Genomic DNA, 18,803 nt, shown 5'->3' with positions numbered 1-18,803 from the left:
GTTTGGGCCTCCAAAATATTTATATATATATGTGAACAAAATTGCGTAATGCTATATGCAGCAGCCTGGATACCAACTCTTTTCCCTGGTCACCAGCCAAAAAACATACATAGAGATATCTAATATAGATAAACAGGATGAACAAGGTACCTTGTCCAAAGAAAGAGAAAGAAAGTGAGTGATTCAACAGAGGGCTGAAACACAGCGACACCAGGATCCTATCCGCTTAATGAACAAGATCAAACAGGTTGCCGTTGGTAGCATTTGTGTCGTTGCGACCCAAGGATCCCAGCCCAAAGTTCTGGATGGCACCCCGAAGGACACCGTAGTGGGTGATGTAGGAATCGTCCTTGGTGTTGGGGGTAACACCGGCACCGAACAGCAGAGTGACGATCTGGTTGTTGTTGTTGGGGGTCGTGTCATCGTCGTTCTGCCAGGTGGCCTCGTCGAAGGTGGCCACGACAAGCGTGCCCTGCTTCTCCAGTTCCGGCAGGTAGAGGTCCAGGAAGGCGTTGAACCAGGATCCGGAGGTGGTAGTCTGATGCACGTAGTCCGAATCCGACGCGGGGTCGTGGCCGTTGTGCAGCATGTCTGGGACATAGTAAGAGTAGGCGGGCAGCTTGCCCGACTTGACGTCGTCGGCGAACTTCTCCGTGGCATTGTAGATCTTGGCGCAGCGCTCGTATTCGGAGGTGTAGGTGCTGAAGAGCAGGGCGGGGACGTCCAGGCGGCGGTAGATCTGCGACGACCACTTGGGGTTGGTGCTGTCGATGGGCCCGTTAAAGATGTAGTTATTGCAATCGAGGGGCCCGCGCTTGGTAGCGGCTGGGCTGTACCATTCAACGTACGTGGCGTAGTCGATGCCCTTGACATCGAGAAGATCGTAGATGGTGGTCGCATCGATGTTGTAGAAGTCCTCCTTGGCCATTCCGAAGACATCACCCGCGAGGAAAGCAGCGTAGTTGGGCAAGGAAGGATGGGTGACGCCGTGGGAGTTGGTCAGCAGTTTGCCGCGGCGAGCGAGCAGCTGCCAGTACGGATCGGCCATGGTCCAGCTGAACACCTCGTTCTCAAAGATGATGTGAAGGATCTTCTTGAACTTCTGGTCCTTGTCACAGTCCTCCTCTTTAGGCTTGAAGAGAGGGGTCTGATCGATGCCGCGGGGGTTCTTCTCTCCGACAGAGAAGAAAGGGTACATGGTGTAGGAGTCGTCTGGGATAGTGTAGCCATCCTTGGCATCGTAACCGGTGTAGTTGGCCACGGCAACGGTGTCGTTGTTGACGGACCAGTGGTAGTACCCACCATAGACTTTAGGGTCAAAGGGAGGTCTGTATACAAAGGTGTAGTTGGCAAGACGGGGATCATCCTTCTGGAGCACACCACCACCGATGAAAGGGACTTGAGCAGCCGGGAGAGCATTCTGGCCGGATGCCAGAGCGGCGAATGCCACAAGGGCTGCAGAGGTAGCAAACATTTTTAACAATAATGATCAAGCAACACCAAGACAGTGACTGCTGGAAAAGGATATTTGCTTGAGCTCCAAGACCAATCCAGATCCATATGGGAAACCAGTGCTTTTAATAGCACTCGTAGCAGACGGCCGCACTCCCTTGTGTAATCCGCATGCTGATATAGGCAGGACCCTACTGTCCTATCATATCATCGCAGACTGTCACTTCCTTCTGCTCAACCAACGAATCATGAAGATCTTACTCATAGGCATGCACAAAAGAAAGGAACAGGGAATACTATCATGGCTGACAAGGACTAAGACTGCATTGTTGACATGCAAGCTAAGCAAAAAGAAGCTTTCTTGGAAGTTCTTGGAACTGGCTGGCTTGCGATTAGCAACGGATGCCCTGGTGCATGCTTAAATCCTCACTGGCCATTGGGTAGTGGGACTGCCGATCTCTATCGTATCTAAAAGCCCATTGTTGCTGCCTACACAAAATCGAACCCTGGCCAACCCTTCAGACCCCACACTAGTAAGCTTATAAGTTATCACACAGGGACAAGGAATCCATGTGCAGCATGCAAGGGACTCAATAGGCTGATCAGATTTACTATCAGGAATTTTAGTACACATAAAAGAAATTAAATGAAGGGGTTTCTTAAACTTTGCCGACGGAAATTTCTGGAGATCTGGTAATGTGATTGGTCCTGGGGATTACATCGATGACAATGGGCCAATGGCTTGCCGAAGCCCAGTCCACACCACCGTCTTCCCGTTCCCTCCGTGGAACATATTCCCAAGCGTGCCATGGCAGCAGGCCAGCTTCACGGATGACCCGGACACGGAATTCCTCCGTAGGAGAAAACATTTCTAGCTCGCGGGACTGAAAGTGGAGAAGCGTTCATCGCTCATAGGTAAGCCGATGCGTCAGCGGTTGTGCAACCGATTCAATGGTGTCAAAATAAATATCCTCATTGAGATCATGTCAATCTCAAAGTTCAACCGGACATACTCCGTACCTGAGAAGGAATGAATGGAAGGCTTGCTGGTACAGCCCCTGGTTCGGGCTCCATGGCAGGCCCAACGGACTGCACGGTACAACGGACTGTTTCAACAAAAGGAACAAATCAAGTTTTTTCCAATGACTACATCTCACCACTCCCGCCCTCCCTCACATACACAGCACTGATATCAAATACCATATAGTATCAATATTGCATCATCATTTACTACTCCATGATTCTGCCTGTCACGTCCCCCTTGTGGTGTTGGTGTTGTGACACCAAACCACTGAGAGTTCGGAGTTATGCAACTCTAGGATAGTATATATATGCATACTAATTATAGGTTATCAGACACATAGTGCTCCAGTATCCATGCACTCACTCTGGCACTTTCAATTGATTAAAGGGAGTCATGTCTTGGCACAGATGCTGGCCTTTCCTAGAAGTCTGACTCCTGATGTTCGCCCTCGCAGATATGGAGAATTCCTTTAATATTCATTTGCAGTCATGTTTCGAACTTGGACTTCAGTCGAGCCCTCCTATCCGCAAGGATCAACTTCCTCCGCATACTTTGCCGAAGAAAGGACCATTGAAAAGTATGCCATTTTAACCCAGTTCAAACGGTGTTAACACGTTAGTATTTAGCTACCCTGGCAGCAAGCACGTTGCGCAGACTGATCCACCCAATTAAAAACTGTCTTTCCCTATGAAGCAACMCGCAAGGTATACCCGGATACATGGTGCAGGGTCCTCGATAATTAATGAACTACAAAGCTTTAGAAGTTGGACCATTCCGATTTATGCTCATGATTAACCTATCGAGACTTTATTACTACTGTTCTTAGCGGTAATATGAAGTTCCTATTTTTATATCTTTATGTATTTATTGTGGTGCGCGGATTGGATACTATTTTTCTCATTAAGCCTATAGATGCCAACAAAATCAAGCCTACTTCATTCTCTTGCTAAGAAAAGACAGTGTAGACGGCCTAACTCTCTAATAACGCACTTCATTCCTTTTTTTTTTTTTTTTTTCCCTTTGGACTCTCCTAAGTGCGCTTCTAAGATACCCGAATCTTCGCCTTATCCGAGCCGGATTCGGCTCGGCAAGAACTCCCCAGCACGTTCGCAATATGGTTATATGCAGTGGCATTATAAAGCAACAACAATGTGGTTCTTGTGGTCTACAAAATTCTGCTAGCTGCGTGTTTTTCGTTTCTCCTGGACAATCTTAATGATTTCTAACTATTTGAGCCCGTGCCCACCTATATATTGTTTTCTACTTGCTACCTACGGGTATAAAACCGTCCGGTGACCATAGGCTACATAATGCCCGACCTAACTTCCACTTTCTATCCTCGCATGACAAAGAGGCCACCGTTTACCGTCGAGGTTCCGGATGCCGTCGACAATGCGTGTGAGGCTCGTCCTCGTCGCTCCCCTGCGGCAGCAAATGGGTTACTTGCCTCCCCTACAGATGACGTGAAAACAACGTATGACATTTTCCGGCAAGCTGCCCGAAAGTTTTCGCACGCAAAAGCTGCAGGTACTCGCCGGGTCATAAGGAGTTATGAGGAGAGAACTGTGGTCAAAAGGACGGTTGACGGTGTTGAGAAATCCGTGCCGAAAATTTGGACACGCTATCAGCTCAGTGGCTACACATACTTGTCGTTTTTGGGGTACGAAAGCCTTGCGCTTGATCTGGGTTGTGGATTGAGGAGGCTCGGTCTCGGAAAGGGCAACAAAATCCATCTCTATGGTGCAACTAGGTAAGGCCATCGCTTCTGTGTTCACCCTTCGGGTAAGCAGATTCAAGATCTCCTACTTATGGCGCAGTCTGCATTGGTTAGCAATATCACACGGTGAGATACCGCCAAATCAACCTACAAATAGAATATTCACTAACAGAGAGACAAAAGAGCCGCATCGCAGTCAATTATTGTTGTAACTGCATATGATTCCTTAGGTGAACAAGGACTACAGCATTCACTGAACGAGACTGAGAGCACAGCAATCTTCATAGACTCTCAGCTTATACCATCGTTGATGAGAGTCTTGAGCCATGCCCGATCTTTGCGCCACATCATATATAATAACACTGCGACAAAGCTAGACGGCGACACCTTGAAGCAGTTACAGTCTGACTTTCCGCATATTACGGTCATCGGCTTTGACGAGCTTCGCAGGTCAGGAGCTGAGTGTCCCACTGAGCCTACACCACCGGGCAAAGATGACCTATGTTGTATAATGTACACGGCAGGGTCTATGGGCCCGCCGAAGGGCGTGTGCTTAACACACGGTATGATAGTGGCAGCAGGTAAGCTTTAGTGATTCTCTCCATGCTTTAGGTTCTGCTTACAATAGCTTTGCTTCTATTCTTTGCCAGTCGCGGGTATGGATGCGGTCGTGGGGAAACACATTAGTCCTCAGGACGCAATATTGACGTATCTCCCCCAGGCACACATTATCGAGTTCGTTTTTGAGAATATGTGCCTGTACTGGGGTTGCACTATGGGATACGGTAGCCCTAGAACGCTCTCTAACACTTCAGGCTGGGATTGCAAGGGAGATATTTGCGAGTTTCGACCCACGATTCTCGTTGGCGTACCTGCCGTGTGGGAATCAATCAAGAAGGGCGTTACTGGGGTTATCGCCGCCAAAGGTTGGCTTAGCAATTGCATCTTCTGGGGATCTCTCCGTATTAAATCCTGTCTCCTTGCCCATTCTTTCCCTGGGATTGGTCTCCTTGACTCTATGGTCTTCAAGGCTGTGAAAGAGGCCGCTGGTGGGCGACTGAGAATCATGATGAACGGCGGCGGGCCAATTTCCAAAGACACTCAGATATTTCTCTCCTTGGCGATTGCTCCTTTGATAAATGGGTATGGATTGACAGAGACATGCGGTATGGGTGCAATCAATGATCCTCTAGCATGGGACCCCGATTCGGTTGGCGAGCTTCCGGGTTCTGTCGAAATCAAGCTAGTGGACCTCCCTGAAAGTGGCTACTCAACGAAACATAATCCTCCTCAAGGAGAGATCCTGATTCGCGGCCCAAGTGTGGCAACTGGGTATTACAACAATGAGTTGGAGACCAAGGAAGCTTTCACAACAGATCAGTGGTTCCGTACTGGTGATATTGGAGAGTGGGACCTGAACGGGCACCTGAAAATCATTGACCGCAAGAAGAATCTAGTGAAATCTCTCAACGGTGAATACATTGCCTTGGAGAAACTCGAGTCAATCTACCGATCCGCGGCCGTGGTGCAGAACGTGTGCGTTTACGCGGCCTCAAATCAACGACAACCGATCGCTATCGTTGTACCCGATCGGCCTGTGTTGCAGAAGCTTGCCCTGGATCATCCCACAAACAACACATGCTCAATAGTGATGCAACAGCTACAGGAAGCCGGTTGGGCTAGTGGCCTGAAGAGTTTTGAAATCGTCTGCGGGGTTGTCATCTCTGATGATGAGTGGACCTCAGAGAACGTAAGTTACGTTGCACATTGCTCTCGGTATCCGGCATCTAGTAACACTTGGGCCAGGGGTTCTTGTCCGCGGCCCAGAAGCTTGTGAGAAAGACAATATATACTCGCTTCCAAAAGGAGATCGATCAGGCTTATGCGAGGTGACCTAGTACGGGAAAAGCAGCGTCCCAGAGAAGGCATGATGTGACCAGGATCAATGCAGGCAAAACCCACTGTTCCGTGCTGGAAACAGGCGATATCTGGGAGCCGTCTTGAACATTCCGCGGGAATCTTCTGGTGAGGCTCTATACACCTTGGCGATGAGGGTGTTCTGAGATAGTTATCTGATCTAGAGGCGTGATAGCATGCAAACAGCTGTCTCCGGAACAAATCAGTTATACATTAGTCTGTTCCCTTCGTATGTCTGTATGCCAACGTTACTGGCAGCAATTTCGAACTTGAATATGTAGCCATCTCTCCCAAATATTCCCTAGTTTTGGGGACGTTGGCTTTTCTAGTTGCCCGTTCCTTTGATCCTCTTCCCCTTAGGCTTCCTCATTCTTACCAATCACTCGCAATGACCGGTTGCAGTTCTAGAACAGGCAAGTAAGTTTACACATAGTATGCTAGAGCGCCCGTGATAACGTCTCTGATTGACAGGCACTTTTGATCTTTCTCCCCCAAAAAAATAATATGACTCTCAATGGAGGCGCCTAAAGAAGGCTGGGCTCAAATGCTAATAGATCTCTATTCTCCACAACTTCAAGACTTCAAAATTTCTACGTCATACTCCTACAGGAGAACGATTCGTGCGCTCGAATAAATTACCCTGGTGATTTGCTATATCAAAAGAGCCATTGAGCTTATCTTACCTCAGTATAGATGGGGTGTGGTGGAATCTTTTTACACTGGCATTATATAAGCTCTCATTTTCTAGTCTGAACGATAATAGTGGACCCCTTCCGCAACCTATGTCTACTCAATTATCTCAACTATTTGCTTAGACGTACCTCTAAAGACTTACTCTAACATCATTGAGAAATTCCAGAGCGGGTTTTTCTCTGCACGTTCTCTGCCATGCATGGAGGGTTGCTCGATGCTAGATAAAGTAAGCCTTTTCATGTTGGATCCAGTGTAATCTTAGGTTTCTAGACATCCGTTTCGGGACGTCAAGGAGAATATGAACATAATACCTAGCCTTGCAGCTGGAGATCAGTTGGAAGGAAGCAGAACGCACTAGATCTACCTTTTCCTGTGCTAATAAGGTGTTATGGAGCCTAAAAAGGCGTGCTTTTAATGTCAACGGTTGATGTCTACAAGTGACAACTGTCCTACTCCTTTCACTACTGGGTATGCCTATTTGACAAATTTGCAAATTTGAAGACTTAGGCCCTTTTTACACGAAATGTAAAACCAGACTTGGAATTCTTCTCTAGTCGGATTAAACTAGAAAGGTCCGGTGACAGATATTTTCAGTAGTAGAGCCCTTTTCAGCTCGTATAGTTGCTATAGTTTAGTTTTTACATGCAGCGCCAAGTCCTCGTGAGGAATATCCAAATAATCCCACATGTAGTGAAACCGATACTGCCGAAAAAGGGCTCCGCATTGCCTTTGCCATCATACACCCAGAACCAAGGGCATCCATACGCGCCTAAATCTCTGGCCACCTTCTCTGTAACCCTAGTTAGGGTCTCCTTGATCTTCGGATCATTAGCCCCTTTTATTATCTGTTGGACTTGAGCCTCATCAAAGGATTTGCTAAAGGCGATCGAAAGTTCCTGCGGCCTGGAGATGTCAGCCTGTTCTTTCCACATCGCCTCGAAACATTGCAGAAATGTCTTTTCAAAGGTCTCGTTGTCATAGCGTTGCTTGACGAAGGTTAGAGCCCGTTGTGGCTAAGGAATCAGTTAGTTTTTGGTTCTACTCTTCAACGAGAGGGTAATGGAGAAGTACTAAAAGTGAGAGTATTGGAAAGAAGGATGGAATGCTAAGCTTCTGGCCGAAATATTTCTGCGCACGCTTCGCATCATAGCGAGAATACGCAGCCTTAACAGGGTTTGTCCATGGAGGCTTATTTCCTATTGGTGAAATGTTGGTGAATAAGTCGGCAACAGCAGACTAGGTCATACTCACCGCTAAGCTCATTGATACCGCCAAGGAATACAGGTATAAATCTGCAAATTATAGTCACAGTCGGTTATTTGGATCCCAGATAGAATCGCCAACAGTCGCATGACTTACTCGACTTCCACGCCAAGCGCTATAAGGGATGCTCGGTTCTCCCTCAGATATGAAAAGGCATGGAAACTGTATGGCGATACTGCATGCAACTGTACGATTAGTTATTCACTTTCAGTGTCACGCAGGTGGTGACGCGAATGACAAACGAACCGCAGTCGATATAGCATTCAATTTTCTTTTTCCCGTCCATACCGTAAAGGTTGGAGCTAGATTAAGCAGCCTGCGAGGGGAAAGGGAGACCAATTCTCGGTGCCAGCTTGTGATGCATCATATATAAAACTCTCCAGCAAAGGTTGCAATCAGGCAACTACGAGGCGAGCCTAATCCGAGGCAATCTGGGAATGGCTTTCCCCGAAATCGGGTCGGGTCCATCTGCATTGACTTCTACTCAGTGATATACTGTTTCTCCCAACCAAATGTCACCGATAGAGTTCATCATTTGGGATTGCCATCACGCTAAGCGCGAGTTCCTTCCCTGCTTGATCGCATTAAAAGAACAAATTTGAGCTGTTCAGGCCTTCCTGCCATGCATTGGTTGCCCGACCGAGAACCGTGGCATATCAAGACATTGTGACCCGTCTCTATGAGGAACCTAGATCCTAGCTGCACTCTCCTGTACGTAATATTCCAGCAGGATCCTGCAGTATCCTCGACCATACGTCACTTGATAACTCCCAAATGGGGAATATTGCCCACCGAACTGCTATTGGATCATTCAGATTTAATACACGTCTATAAGTAGGGAGCTGTAGATGGCTTTATTAAACCGTAAGGATAATGTAATTCACAAGCGTTCGCTAACGAATCGACCTTGAAAATACTATTATATAGAAAGGAGAGAATACGAACTATGATTTTACAGGGGAGGTTTCAGTGTGCTGGATCGGTATGGACGACGATCGTCAGAGCCAGAAACGACCCAAGGAGGATAGTAGAGGAAATTACGAGATACTTGACCACGAAAACTGTTGAGGTGAACGAGAAGTCCCCAATCAGTCGCCGCAATGTATATTATTATGCATCTTGGCAGAATTTGTACTTATGCATCGTTCGTATGAATCAGAGCCAAAACACAAATCGTCATTCATATCAGTGCTGAGCTAAAATGCATAGTTGTCCAGGTCGGAACTAGCACAATCAGATACTGCAAGGATTTGCTGTCCCACAAAACGGCGCATGGGTGATCTGGATCCACCAGAGGATCGGATCACATGTAGTAGCCACAACGGCTAGCCGAGATGGGTTAATTACCCGCAAATCTTAAGCCGAACTCGGCTCGGCTACAACGCCGATGAGCGTAAGCCGGTGTAAGTTGTTCCTTGAACCAAGAACGCAGACAGTGGCAGAGCGCGAGCTTGCTATGGAGCATGTAACGCGCTGAGAGCCGACCGGTCTTCGGCAAACCGTATTCTCTATCACCACATTCCCTTGGCTTTGGTCCTTTCTCATGTCGTATTTTTGTTGCTGCTGGAAGAGAAGACAACTTTCGAAAATCGACATTTATCTTCCTATCTCTCACACGATGCACGGCGAGATGCACCGAGTCATGATGGACTTGTTTGATACCTCCCTCCCCGAGATTTTAGCGTCTATCAATTTATGGAAAGTCGCGACCATTATTTTGCTGGCACTGAATGTGAAATGCTTGCCGTTCGTGTGGCATGTAGGTCGTCTTCCTTAGAACATCGAGAATCACAGCTATTGACTGCGGGCCAGTATCGCATCTTTAACCCCCTGGTGAGAGCCGCGTGGCGCAGATATCGCTCGTGCCCTCAGTCAGTGGTGGTCCCTGACTCCAAGACCCCGAGGGTGTTCCTGCCTTCTATCACCAGCACCTACGCTCCCTTATTTGAATGCGATTACAACCTGCACAAGTCAAATAGTACATACTTCACTGATTTGGATGCAAGCCGATCATATCTTCTCTCTGCCCTCTGTTATGGCGGGTTAGTAACGGTTGACCGCGAACTAGCCGCTGAGGGAAAGAAGGGCATGTTGGCTGCTATTATCGGGTCAGTCACCACTAGCTTCAAGAAAGAGATCCGGATCTTCCAGGAGTACGAGGTGTGGTCCAGGATTCTTACGTGGGATCGAAAATGGCTCTACCTTGTGACCCATTTCGTCCAAAAAGGTTCAGCAAAAGTGGCAGGGGATCTAACCGCCAAATCCACGCGCCTTGACTCGAAGAGGTCGATCGGAGAATCCAAATACCGCTCTAGCCAGCCGGTTATCTTTGCTACGTCGATTTCAAAATACGTCTTTAAGAAAGGGAGATTCACTATCCCTCCGGAACGACTTTTGAGGGCTTCCGGCCTTCTGGGACAGGATAAGAAGGGAGAAGAAAAAGGCGTGGCTCGACCTAGCGATGTTCAAGAACACACAAACGACTCGAGTGTTCCTGAAGATATTGAGACAGAACGCCTCGAGGGGATGAAATACGCTGAATCCTGGAACCAATTGGACTCCCTCCACAAAGAACTACTCAAGAAAGATGAGTCAATCAACGGCGTGCTAGCTATAAATCATGTTGGAGACTTCTCGCTCCCATGGAAAGGATTTCCAACTGCCTAGGTGTAGCGGCCTGAGAGCAGTTATGATTCCTAATGTCTGCAAACTATGCGGATGCGGCCCGCTTTGTGTATTGCATGACCAGGATAAGGTCTTGACAGGGATTTCATGAACCATTTTCGTCTTAGTATGCGAAATAAAGAAATACAATCAATAAACCAATGCTCCGTACCGTATGGCAGCAACCAATAGAATGAACCACTATAGAATTTAACGGCCAGGCTCGCCACTCGAAGCTGTAACTGAGGAGTGATTGGTGCGGTTCATGCTCGTGGGGCTCAGCCCGTGTCCCACATGAATTTCCGGCCCCCCATCGTACTAAAGGTGGTGATCATCGCTGCTCACTGTCGAACCTTTGATCTCCGTTTGACAATTAACACACTACCAGGCATCATGTATCCATCGAATCTGGCTCGTCATCTTGATCCCCTGGAGCAAAATATCCTGGAGCAGCGAGGCGTCTTTGACCTTCCGGATAGGTCAATGTGCGATACCCTCGTGGAGACTTTTTTCACCTGGGTTGCGCCCATCGTACCCATCATAGACCGCCTCGATTTCATACGCCACTACCAGGATCCAACATCACCTCCTTCACTTCTTTTACTACATGCCATGTTCACTGTCGCCTCAAGGTCATGTTCATGCGGGAGCCAGGGCACTGGGGTGTCGTCCCCACGGAGTTTTTACAAGAAGGCAAAAGCCTTGTACGATGCAGGCTATGAACAAGATCCAATTCCGCTCATCCAGTCAACGCTATTGCTAGGCCTATACTGGGAGGGCCCCGAAGGCATTTAAGCACACTGGCCTTAATGTTTGGTTAGCTAACAGCTTCTGCCAGATATCACTGAGAATGGCCTGTTTTACTGGAGCCGTTTGAGTATTGCTCTAGCCCAGGCCGAAGGCCTGCACCTTAGGTCAGAAAACCCCCAACTGTTTCCTAGCATCTGCATCTTACTAAATTGATGATATTTGGACAGTGAGAGAATGTCCTCTTATAGTCTGTCAACACAACGGCTGCTAAGGCGCATATGGTGGGCGCTCTATACACGTGATCGTGCTGTAGCAGCAGCTTTTGGCCGGCCAACACATGTAGATTTGGATGATTGCACCATTGAATCGCTAACTCTACAGGACTTCGAGGGAGGAATTGACTGCTCTGATGGTTTCCATGGCGATGAAGACGAAAATGCTCTCTATTTCATTGAATACGTGAACCTATGGCGTATTCTGGGCAAAGTACCATCGCAAGTAAATTCTTCAAGTCCTACGCTTGCGGGTCAAATCCGCCACACAGCGCAGGAGTTAGATGCATGGTACATGTCTTGTCCTTCAAAAATGCACTGGAGACCCTCTTGTCATAAGTTCCTGCCATCTCTGCTCTGCTCGAGCTACTAGTAAGTTTTCTCGCATGCATTAATCACGGCTCAAGTTGACTGGTCCTCTGTAGCGCTGCTATATGTAGCATTCACCTCCCATGTCTCCCAGAATTGTCAGAAGAGACTCAACTATCATGCTTGGACGCTGCGACTATGATTGTTTCTGTACTCGAGACACTACACTCTCATCAGCAACTTCAATACACTCCGACGTTTGTGTGAGTCACTCGATCACGGATCTAGACCCTCAATTACTCATGACTAGACAACTGATCCCCAAATTAGCATTTGGCACGCACTTCTCTCATATGTGTCGTTCAAGGTTCGGCTAACAAGCCAGTCTCCGTTACTGTTGTACACGTTAGAGAGGAGTATGGACACACTGATCCAACTTCTGCGAAAATTGTCCTCGGTCTGGCCTATTGCTACGCCTGTGGTGGAGCTTTTGCAAACTGCTACGTCAAATAATCGGTTCTCTGAGGTCATGAAAATAGCTCGTTCCAGGCTTCAACAGCAAGCAAAAAGCGGTCAGATTCTCGCCGCAGAACAGCCGAGGCATACGCCGATCAAGAGACCTACGCCGAAACATATCTTGCTTCCCCGCAGTCGCATCGTTGTGCGTTCTATGGTTTCTGGTGTGCTGCATCACAGGATATATAAGAAAAGGAAAGCGATCCCAGCTGAAGATACGGCACAGTCGATTGAATCAGATAGCAGAGGTCGTACAGAAGCTCTATATGTTAACCAATCTGGCCTTGAGTGTGACCCAGGAGATATTTTACAGGTTCTTCATCAATATGTTGGACTTGGGCAGTCTCTGGAGAACGAAATTGACTCTTAGCGTTATAACTGTCCCTTCCACCGATTGACAACGCTGGGTATTCCACAGCCAGATGTTTCATGTCCAGGTAGTTCATACATACTAGATATAACCAACTTGCACCAGACATAACTATCCTCATTATTAGATCTTGGGCTCTCTGGGACGGGAGCTTTCCCGTTTGGTTGAACCAGCGTCTGGCCGGTCGTGGCCGTAACGACCTCTCGAATAATTTTCCTTCTCGATTGAGTCCAAGGCACGGATGGCCTTGCGGTTGGACCTTATTTTGCTTTCACAGTAGGCCCGTGCATTTGAAACTTCCAGTAATTCCTGATCCTTGATGAACTTAAATATCTCATTGACGTGCCCGATTTTGTCAACCAGCCCACGCTTAATAGCCTCGCGGGCATATAAAGGTTTTCCGTTGGCGAGCCCGGATGAACCTATCGTAGAGGACGGTAAGATGGCTTTTATAAGGTTTAGTCGAGGAGCAAGATCCACGCCGGACGGTTCTTGACATATGCACAGCGACAAGTCAGGCCTGCCTTGAATGCGAAAGTCATGACAAAGTGCAAGAAGAAATCCTATTCCAACTGCATGCCCAGCGATAAATGCAATTGTAGGCATGGGATACCTAGCGCCACTATTAGTAGCCCGCTTGCTCTGGTGAGATGCACGACGCCCGCCCACCAAATGGTTCCGCGCAGATGCTTACATTAGGACCTCCTTCAATAGTTGCCACGCTTGGCGCTCCTGTCGCTCATTGGGTTTCGAGGGAAGGTCTCCGCAATATAAATGTGGGATCCTGCTTGCTGTTACAAGGACGCCAGGCGCATAACTTTCTTTGATAGTTTGGAGACAACTCCGGAACGTTTCTATGAAGGGCAGTGAAAGGCAGTTCTCTGGCGGAGACTCGAAAACAAGAAAGTATACCTTATCCCTAGGCATAGCACAGACAAAATGCCCGCCAGTGGGAATTGAGCGAGAAAAGAGGGCCATATTGTCACGAGACACCTACTTGTCAGGTTGTTCAACGTATGGAATCCAGACAGGCGTAGATGAGAATTTATTATACTGAAGAAACATATGTATCTCGGAATTGCTCAATGAAGCGCTTTCCTTAATGCCGAGTCCGGCTCGGTTCGGCAACACTTCCCGCAAGACTTAATGTTTCAAGTATTTCATTCATATGGGCAAATTTGCTGTTGCATCGCTCCTGAAGGAACGGTTTGGCTCACATACTTATATGGGTTTCCACTATAGCCACATAATTGTATGAGTGGTTGGAAAGTTCTGATATAGGGGTCATTGACTAGGTATGTAAAGACCCAACAAATATCCAAGGTAGTTGGATTTGCTGAAGTCGCAAAGAAGATTGGCGCCTGGCCTGTTGGTGTGATTTCAATCCAAGCGGCTCAAGGGATATTGCCAGGTCAGTCTGTAAGGGCCGCAACGTTCTAGGGTGGCTTCTAAGTTTTAATGCTTTAACCTAAAACCTAAGAGGGGTAGTTCTCGCCAGCTTTAGACTTATCTAAACTCAGACCAAATACAACTCTAATTTAGACTTATAGACTAGATATAATGAATTTTGGATGTATTTTACTTAGCTGCTTATTTATAATTAAGGTAACTTCTAGAGTTAGGTAGTAAGTAGAAACTTAATCTTGGTATAGTTAAAGTTAGCTAGTAAAGGGGATTGCTGAAAGGCTTTGCGACAGGGCTTGTCGAGATTTCGAGGTGGCATCACCTTCGAGGAGATTAGCAAACGGCTAAGGTCAAACGGCCCAGGGGATGAGGACAGTGCATATTCGCTTCCCTAGCCCCTGCAGGTTGCCTCTCGACTGCCTTTGCTTGGGAAGCTATTGCCCTGTGAGTTACAGCAGCCTCTAGCGCCCAGCCGGTCAAATAGATTTTCTCATGCTCTGCCGCCAGAACTAGTGGAATACCAAATACGCCTAAAGATATTCTGTCCCAACGAAGCGGGGCTTKGCCCCCCCAGACAGTTACACCGTTTCTTGGTCTGTACCCAAAGCCACGCTAATCACTATAAGATTGTGTTAAAAACAATCCCCACTTGGCTGTATTGCGGTATAGAATGTATAAGGCGGCAGTGTATAATGAGTTAGTGTAAAGTACTGTGTACCACCATAGATGGCTTAGAAGGGGCGGGGATGATCTGGCGATCTGGCTTGATGCCCGCTGACTGACTTCTTTTGTACTCTCCGAGGTCGAAACCTGACGGTCCTGAGCTATAAGTCTTGGTGTCTTACAATACTTTCTAGGCAACAATGTTTCAGTCAGTCATAAGTTTAGAATTTCCCACCCCTATTGAATGTTGATTCATTTATAACAATTGACACGTCTTGTTCATTATCCAGCAGAAATATTCCCTCATCTTCATTACCTTGATCGATTTCACAATGGCTGAAATACATGGAACCTGTGACCCTGCTTTACACTCTGTGCGTGATCTTTTCCAACAGAGAATTGCCTCAAAGGATGAACTGGGTGCATCCCTTTGTGTGAATGTCGATGGAAAAAATATACTCGACCTGTGGGGTGGCCACGCAGATGTCGCCCGGACTCGGCCTTGGCAGAAGGACACGATTACAGTTGTTTGGTCGTGCACTAAGGTTGTCACCAACTTAGCAGCTCTCATCCTTGTCGATCGCGGTCTGCTTGATGTGAATGAGAAGGTAGCCACGTATTGGCCGGAGTTTGGAGCCAATGGCAAAGAGAATGTCACCGTGGCCCACGTTCTCAGTCACTCTTCTGGGGTCCCCGCATGGGAGCTTCCTATAACTCTAGAAGAAATATACGACACGAAAAAGGCTACCGAGAAGCTTGCTGCCCAGGCCCCCTGGTGGACTCCGGGTGAGAGGAGCGGATACCATCTCACAAATCAAGGTCACCTTGTCGGCGAAATCATTCGACGTATAACTGGCAAAACGCTGGACCAGTTCGTGGCCGACGAAATCACAGGTCCCTTGGAAGCTGACTTTCAGTACGGAGTCCCAGAAGAACATTGGCCACGCACAGCGGATATCATCTCACCTCCACCGCTGCCGTTCGGCGAGATGGATCCGCAAAGTATTACGGCAAAGGCGATCGCGGGCTCACCTTTTCCGGCTGAGGCTTCTATGACACCGGGTTTCAGAAAAACCGTGTGCGGTGCAAACAATGGATTTTCCAATGCGCGCGCATTAGCCAGAATTGGATCTATAGTCTCTCTTGATGGCATTCCGGATGAGAACAAGCGCATCATCTCAGCCAGTACCGTTGAGAAGATGCTCACGGAGCAGATAAAGGGAACGGATATTGTCACCTTTGATTTCCTGCGTTTTGGTCTTGGCGTGGCTCTGCCAGCACCGCAAACTCGTGCCTGGATTCCTGAGGGACGAATTGGCTTCTGGGGAGGCTGGGGAGGATCAATAATCATCATGGACCGTGACCGACGCATGACTATCGCCTATGTGATGAACAACATGTCTGGTAGAGGCACTCTGGGTAACGACAACACCGAAGCCTATGTCAGAGAGATTTATAGGGTCATTGATGGGCTGTGCTCCTCGTCTGCATAGATTCATGGACTTATCTACCATTTCCTTAAACGCCTCGACAGCGCAGGGCAGGGTTGAGTAACTGCGCTGCATCTGCTCGGGAAGGGCTCGTGTGGAGTCGTCATGCCCTATCTGAGTAAGACAAAGCTCGGTTAAGAGTCGAAAGTCTGGCTCGTCAAACGCGGCGGAAGTTGAGACGTAACTGGATGGAGAATCAATGCTTTAGGTAGGAGTGAAAAAGTCGGGCGTTTGAATTGCTAGCCCGGAGCGTCAGACAAGCCGTAGACGCGCAGACCTCCCGCCATTCAAACAGTATGCCTAGTCAGACTAGAATCCTGTTGCAGTGGAGCAGATGACCCCCATCTTAACCCAATGTCCTTGGAAATTCGCGCAAGTGGTTATTACTAGGCCACCCGACTCCATAAGAGTATCCACTGTGTCTCTAGTTAGAGTATAGGATATATAATAGGAGCTAATAATTAGTATTTCTTATAGCTAACAGACTCTATTACTAGAAACCCTAACCCCCTATAATATTAACTTTAGACTAATATATGTTGGTAAACTTAGGAAGTTAGAGTCTATATGTAAATTAACTCTCTATATAGTCCTAGTTTAATTTTCTTAGATACTGTCTAGAACTGGAAATTGCTGCTAGAGTAGCTATTCTCGTTCATTGAGAAGTGGATATAATCCAATGTGGCAGGATCTTGGAATGCGATTGGCAAACTGTCGTCAAACAAGTCGAACATCGCCCTGTTGAGCTGGAAGTGGGACGTTTCGGACCCTAGCCACATTTCGCTCGGCCGCTGTGTGTTTTCGTCAATATGTGCCGCATGCCCGTTATGCACTGGTGTATGAGTCTGAGAAGCACCGGTTGGAAATGCTGCTATTTCCTCAGCGTTGGAACATCCATTGTCTGCTCGATGTCTGATTGCCGAKGAGTTATCTGCAGCTGTAACCGTGGAGGGCCCTGCCTCACTTCCTTGGCGGAGGTGATCGTTGCTATTATCCGGATGCCATGAATCCATGACCCCAGGCGTGTTTATAAGCTTCAATAGCCGCTTTGCAAGTTGAACCACCCCCTTCGTGCTAGTCCACAGTTTGCTTATAGCCTCTAAAGCATTGCAGCACACGAGGAGGTTGTCATATGCGGCCTTAGTATCACGTTGGTTGTCGCGCAAAGCGCGGTATATAACTGTAAGGGCCATTGACATTGCATATGAAACGAGAGGGAGTGGAGGGAGATCCTGGGCCTTGTCGTAGGAGGTTAGATCGACGATACGATCAGCCGATGCGAGGCGTCGTTTGTATTGAACGCTGCCTGGCCCGCTATACCGACAGGATAGCATGGCAGCCACATGATACCATATCTCCAGGTACACTATTGCCTTTAGTCTCAGTCGAGGGATTAATTGTGAAAAAGGGGCGGCGGGAATATACCTTTGTGCGATCTGTGGAAATGGTCATAATCGGTGCCCGACGTAAGCTCGCAGAGAGATGGAAATTCCTGACACTGATCGACAGCTGCTTTAGAGCTCGCTTTATAAGCCTTGGTTGCAATAACCATGAGATCACCCAAACGCAGGGAGACCTCCATGATCTGGGAGCGGTAGCTGTCTTTCATTAGGGCGATACGCTCAATTCCAATGTCAGCGTCGTCAATGAGGAAAGGTGCCGCTCCCGTAATAGGTTTGTTTAGCCGGTCGAAGTTTCGCAGAGACCACCATAGAACGTCGTTCTGATCTTGTTCCAAATTTCCGGGAATTGGCACATGTAGAGACAATGACCATGCTTCACAAAGGGCCTGTGATAAGTAACTTGATGCACGGTCCATCCCAGCCGACCCATCCGTGTGTAGATGCATCAGCGCAAGAACTTGGACTTTGACGATCCTATCGGGCTCAAGATCTGCTTTCATAGCCGCACTGAGGCCGGCTAGCAGCTTAGATGCAAACTCTAAAGGCGCCATGAGCGGGCCATTAGCTTTCATTCGCAGGAAAGGGGCCGCCTGCATCATTTTGCAGGTTACAAGACATATTGCCTTCACTAGGTATGGGGAAGACTGCTCGTTACTATAGTCGCGGAGGACACGCGCGCCGTCCATGATGGGTATGAGGTCATCCAGGCCAGATATATAAATTGGCAAGAGAGCATCCGTGGTTGCCCGCGGTAGTTCAAGAAAGGCCCCAGCATCTTCGAGATATTTCCGATGGTGGTCAGAGAGCTTTGGTGGAGCAGCCCTTCTTTGCCTCTTGTACCAATGCAATTTCCGCTGTGAGCTTTCCGTCTGTGATGAAAGTTTCACTGCCACTTG

The 18,803-nt window shown here is 47.9% G+C and overlaps 6 protein-coding genes across 6 annotated transcripts; 4 read left to right on the top strand and 2 right to left on the bottom strand.

The window, feature by feature from the left end:
- Positions 1 to 226: 226 nt before the first annotated feature.
- Asppvi_005360 (uncharacterized protein) lies at positions 227 to 1,474 on the bottom strand (the record flags this gene model as incomplete). Its single annotated transcript, XM_043301283.1, has 1 exon — positions 227 to 1,474. One exon carries the CDS (start codon positions 1,472 to 1,474, stop codon positions 227 to 229), a length of 1,248 nt encoding a protein of 415 aa, XP_043157218.1.
- A 2,312-nt stretch (positions 1,475 to 3,786) lies between these two features.
- Positions 3,787 to 6,086, top strand: Asppvi_005359 (long-chain fatty acid-CoA ligase; the record flags this gene model as incomplete). The annotated part of the gene is made up of 4 exons (XM_043301282.1): positions 3,787 to 4,226; positions 4,377 to 4,774; positions 4,844 to 5,943; positions 6,000 to 6,086. 4 exons carry the CDS (start codon positions 3,787 to 3,789, stop codon positions 6,084 to 6,086), a joined length of 2,025 nt encoding a protein of 674 aa, XP_043157217.1.
- A 3,598-nt stretch (positions 6,087 to 9,684) lies between these two features.
- Positions 9,685 to 10,733, top strand: Asppvi_005358 (acyl-CoA thioesterase; the record flags this gene model as incomplete). The annotated part of the gene is made up of 2 exons (XM_043301281.1): positions 9,685 to 9,825; positions 9,879 to 10,733. The coding sequence occupies 2 exons, from the start codon at positions 9,685 to 9,687 to the stop codon at positions 10,731 to 10,733; spliced, it is 996 nt and encodes a 331-aa protein (XP_043157216.1).
- Positions 10,734 to 11,123: 390 nt separating this feature from the next.
- Positions 11,124 to 11,525, top strand: Asppvi_005357 (fungal specific transcription factor domain-containing protein; the record flags this gene model as incomplete). Its single annotated transcript, XM_043301280.1, has 1 exon — positions 11,124 to 11,525. The coding sequence occupies one exon, from the start codon at positions 11,124 to 11,126 to the stop codon at positions 11,523 to 11,525; it is 402 nt and encodes a 133-aa protein (XP_043157215.1).
- A 3,821-nt stretch (positions 11,526 to 15,346) lies between these two features.
- On the top strand, positions 15,347 to 16,507 carry Asppvi_005356 (serine hydrolase domain-containing protein; the record flags this gene model as incomplete). The annotated part of the gene is made up of 1 exon (XM_043301279.1): positions 15,347 to 16,507. One exon carries the CDS (start codon positions 15,347 to 15,349, stop codon positions 16,505 to 16,507), a length of 1,161 nt encoding a protein of 386 aa, XP_043157214.1.
- Positions 16,508 to 17,121: 614 nt separating this feature from the next.
- Positions 17,122 to 18,593, bottom strand: Asppvi_005355 (fungal specific transcription factor domain-containing protein; the record flags this gene model as incomplete). The annotated part of the gene is made up of 2 exons (XM_043301278.1): positions 17,122 to 17,870; positions 17,930 to 18,593. 2 exons carry the CDS (start codon positions 18,591 to 18,593, stop codon positions 17,122 to 17,124), a joined length of 1,413 nt encoding a protein of 470 aa, XP_043157213.1.
- Positions 18,594 to 18,803: the final 210 nt, after the last annotated feature.

Source organism: Aspergillus pseudoviridinutans, assembly GCF_018340605.1.
Source record: "Aspergillus pseudoviridinutans IFM 55266 DNA, scaffold_3, whole genome shotgun sequence".
NCBI classification, from domain to species: domain Eukaryota; kingdom Fungi; phylum Ascomycota; class Eurotiomycetes; order Eurotiales; family Aspergillaceae; genus Aspergillus; species Aspergillus pseudoviridinutans.
Note: the sequence above shows the minus strand (reverse complement) of the source record. Positions and strands in the feature narration are given on the sequence as shown.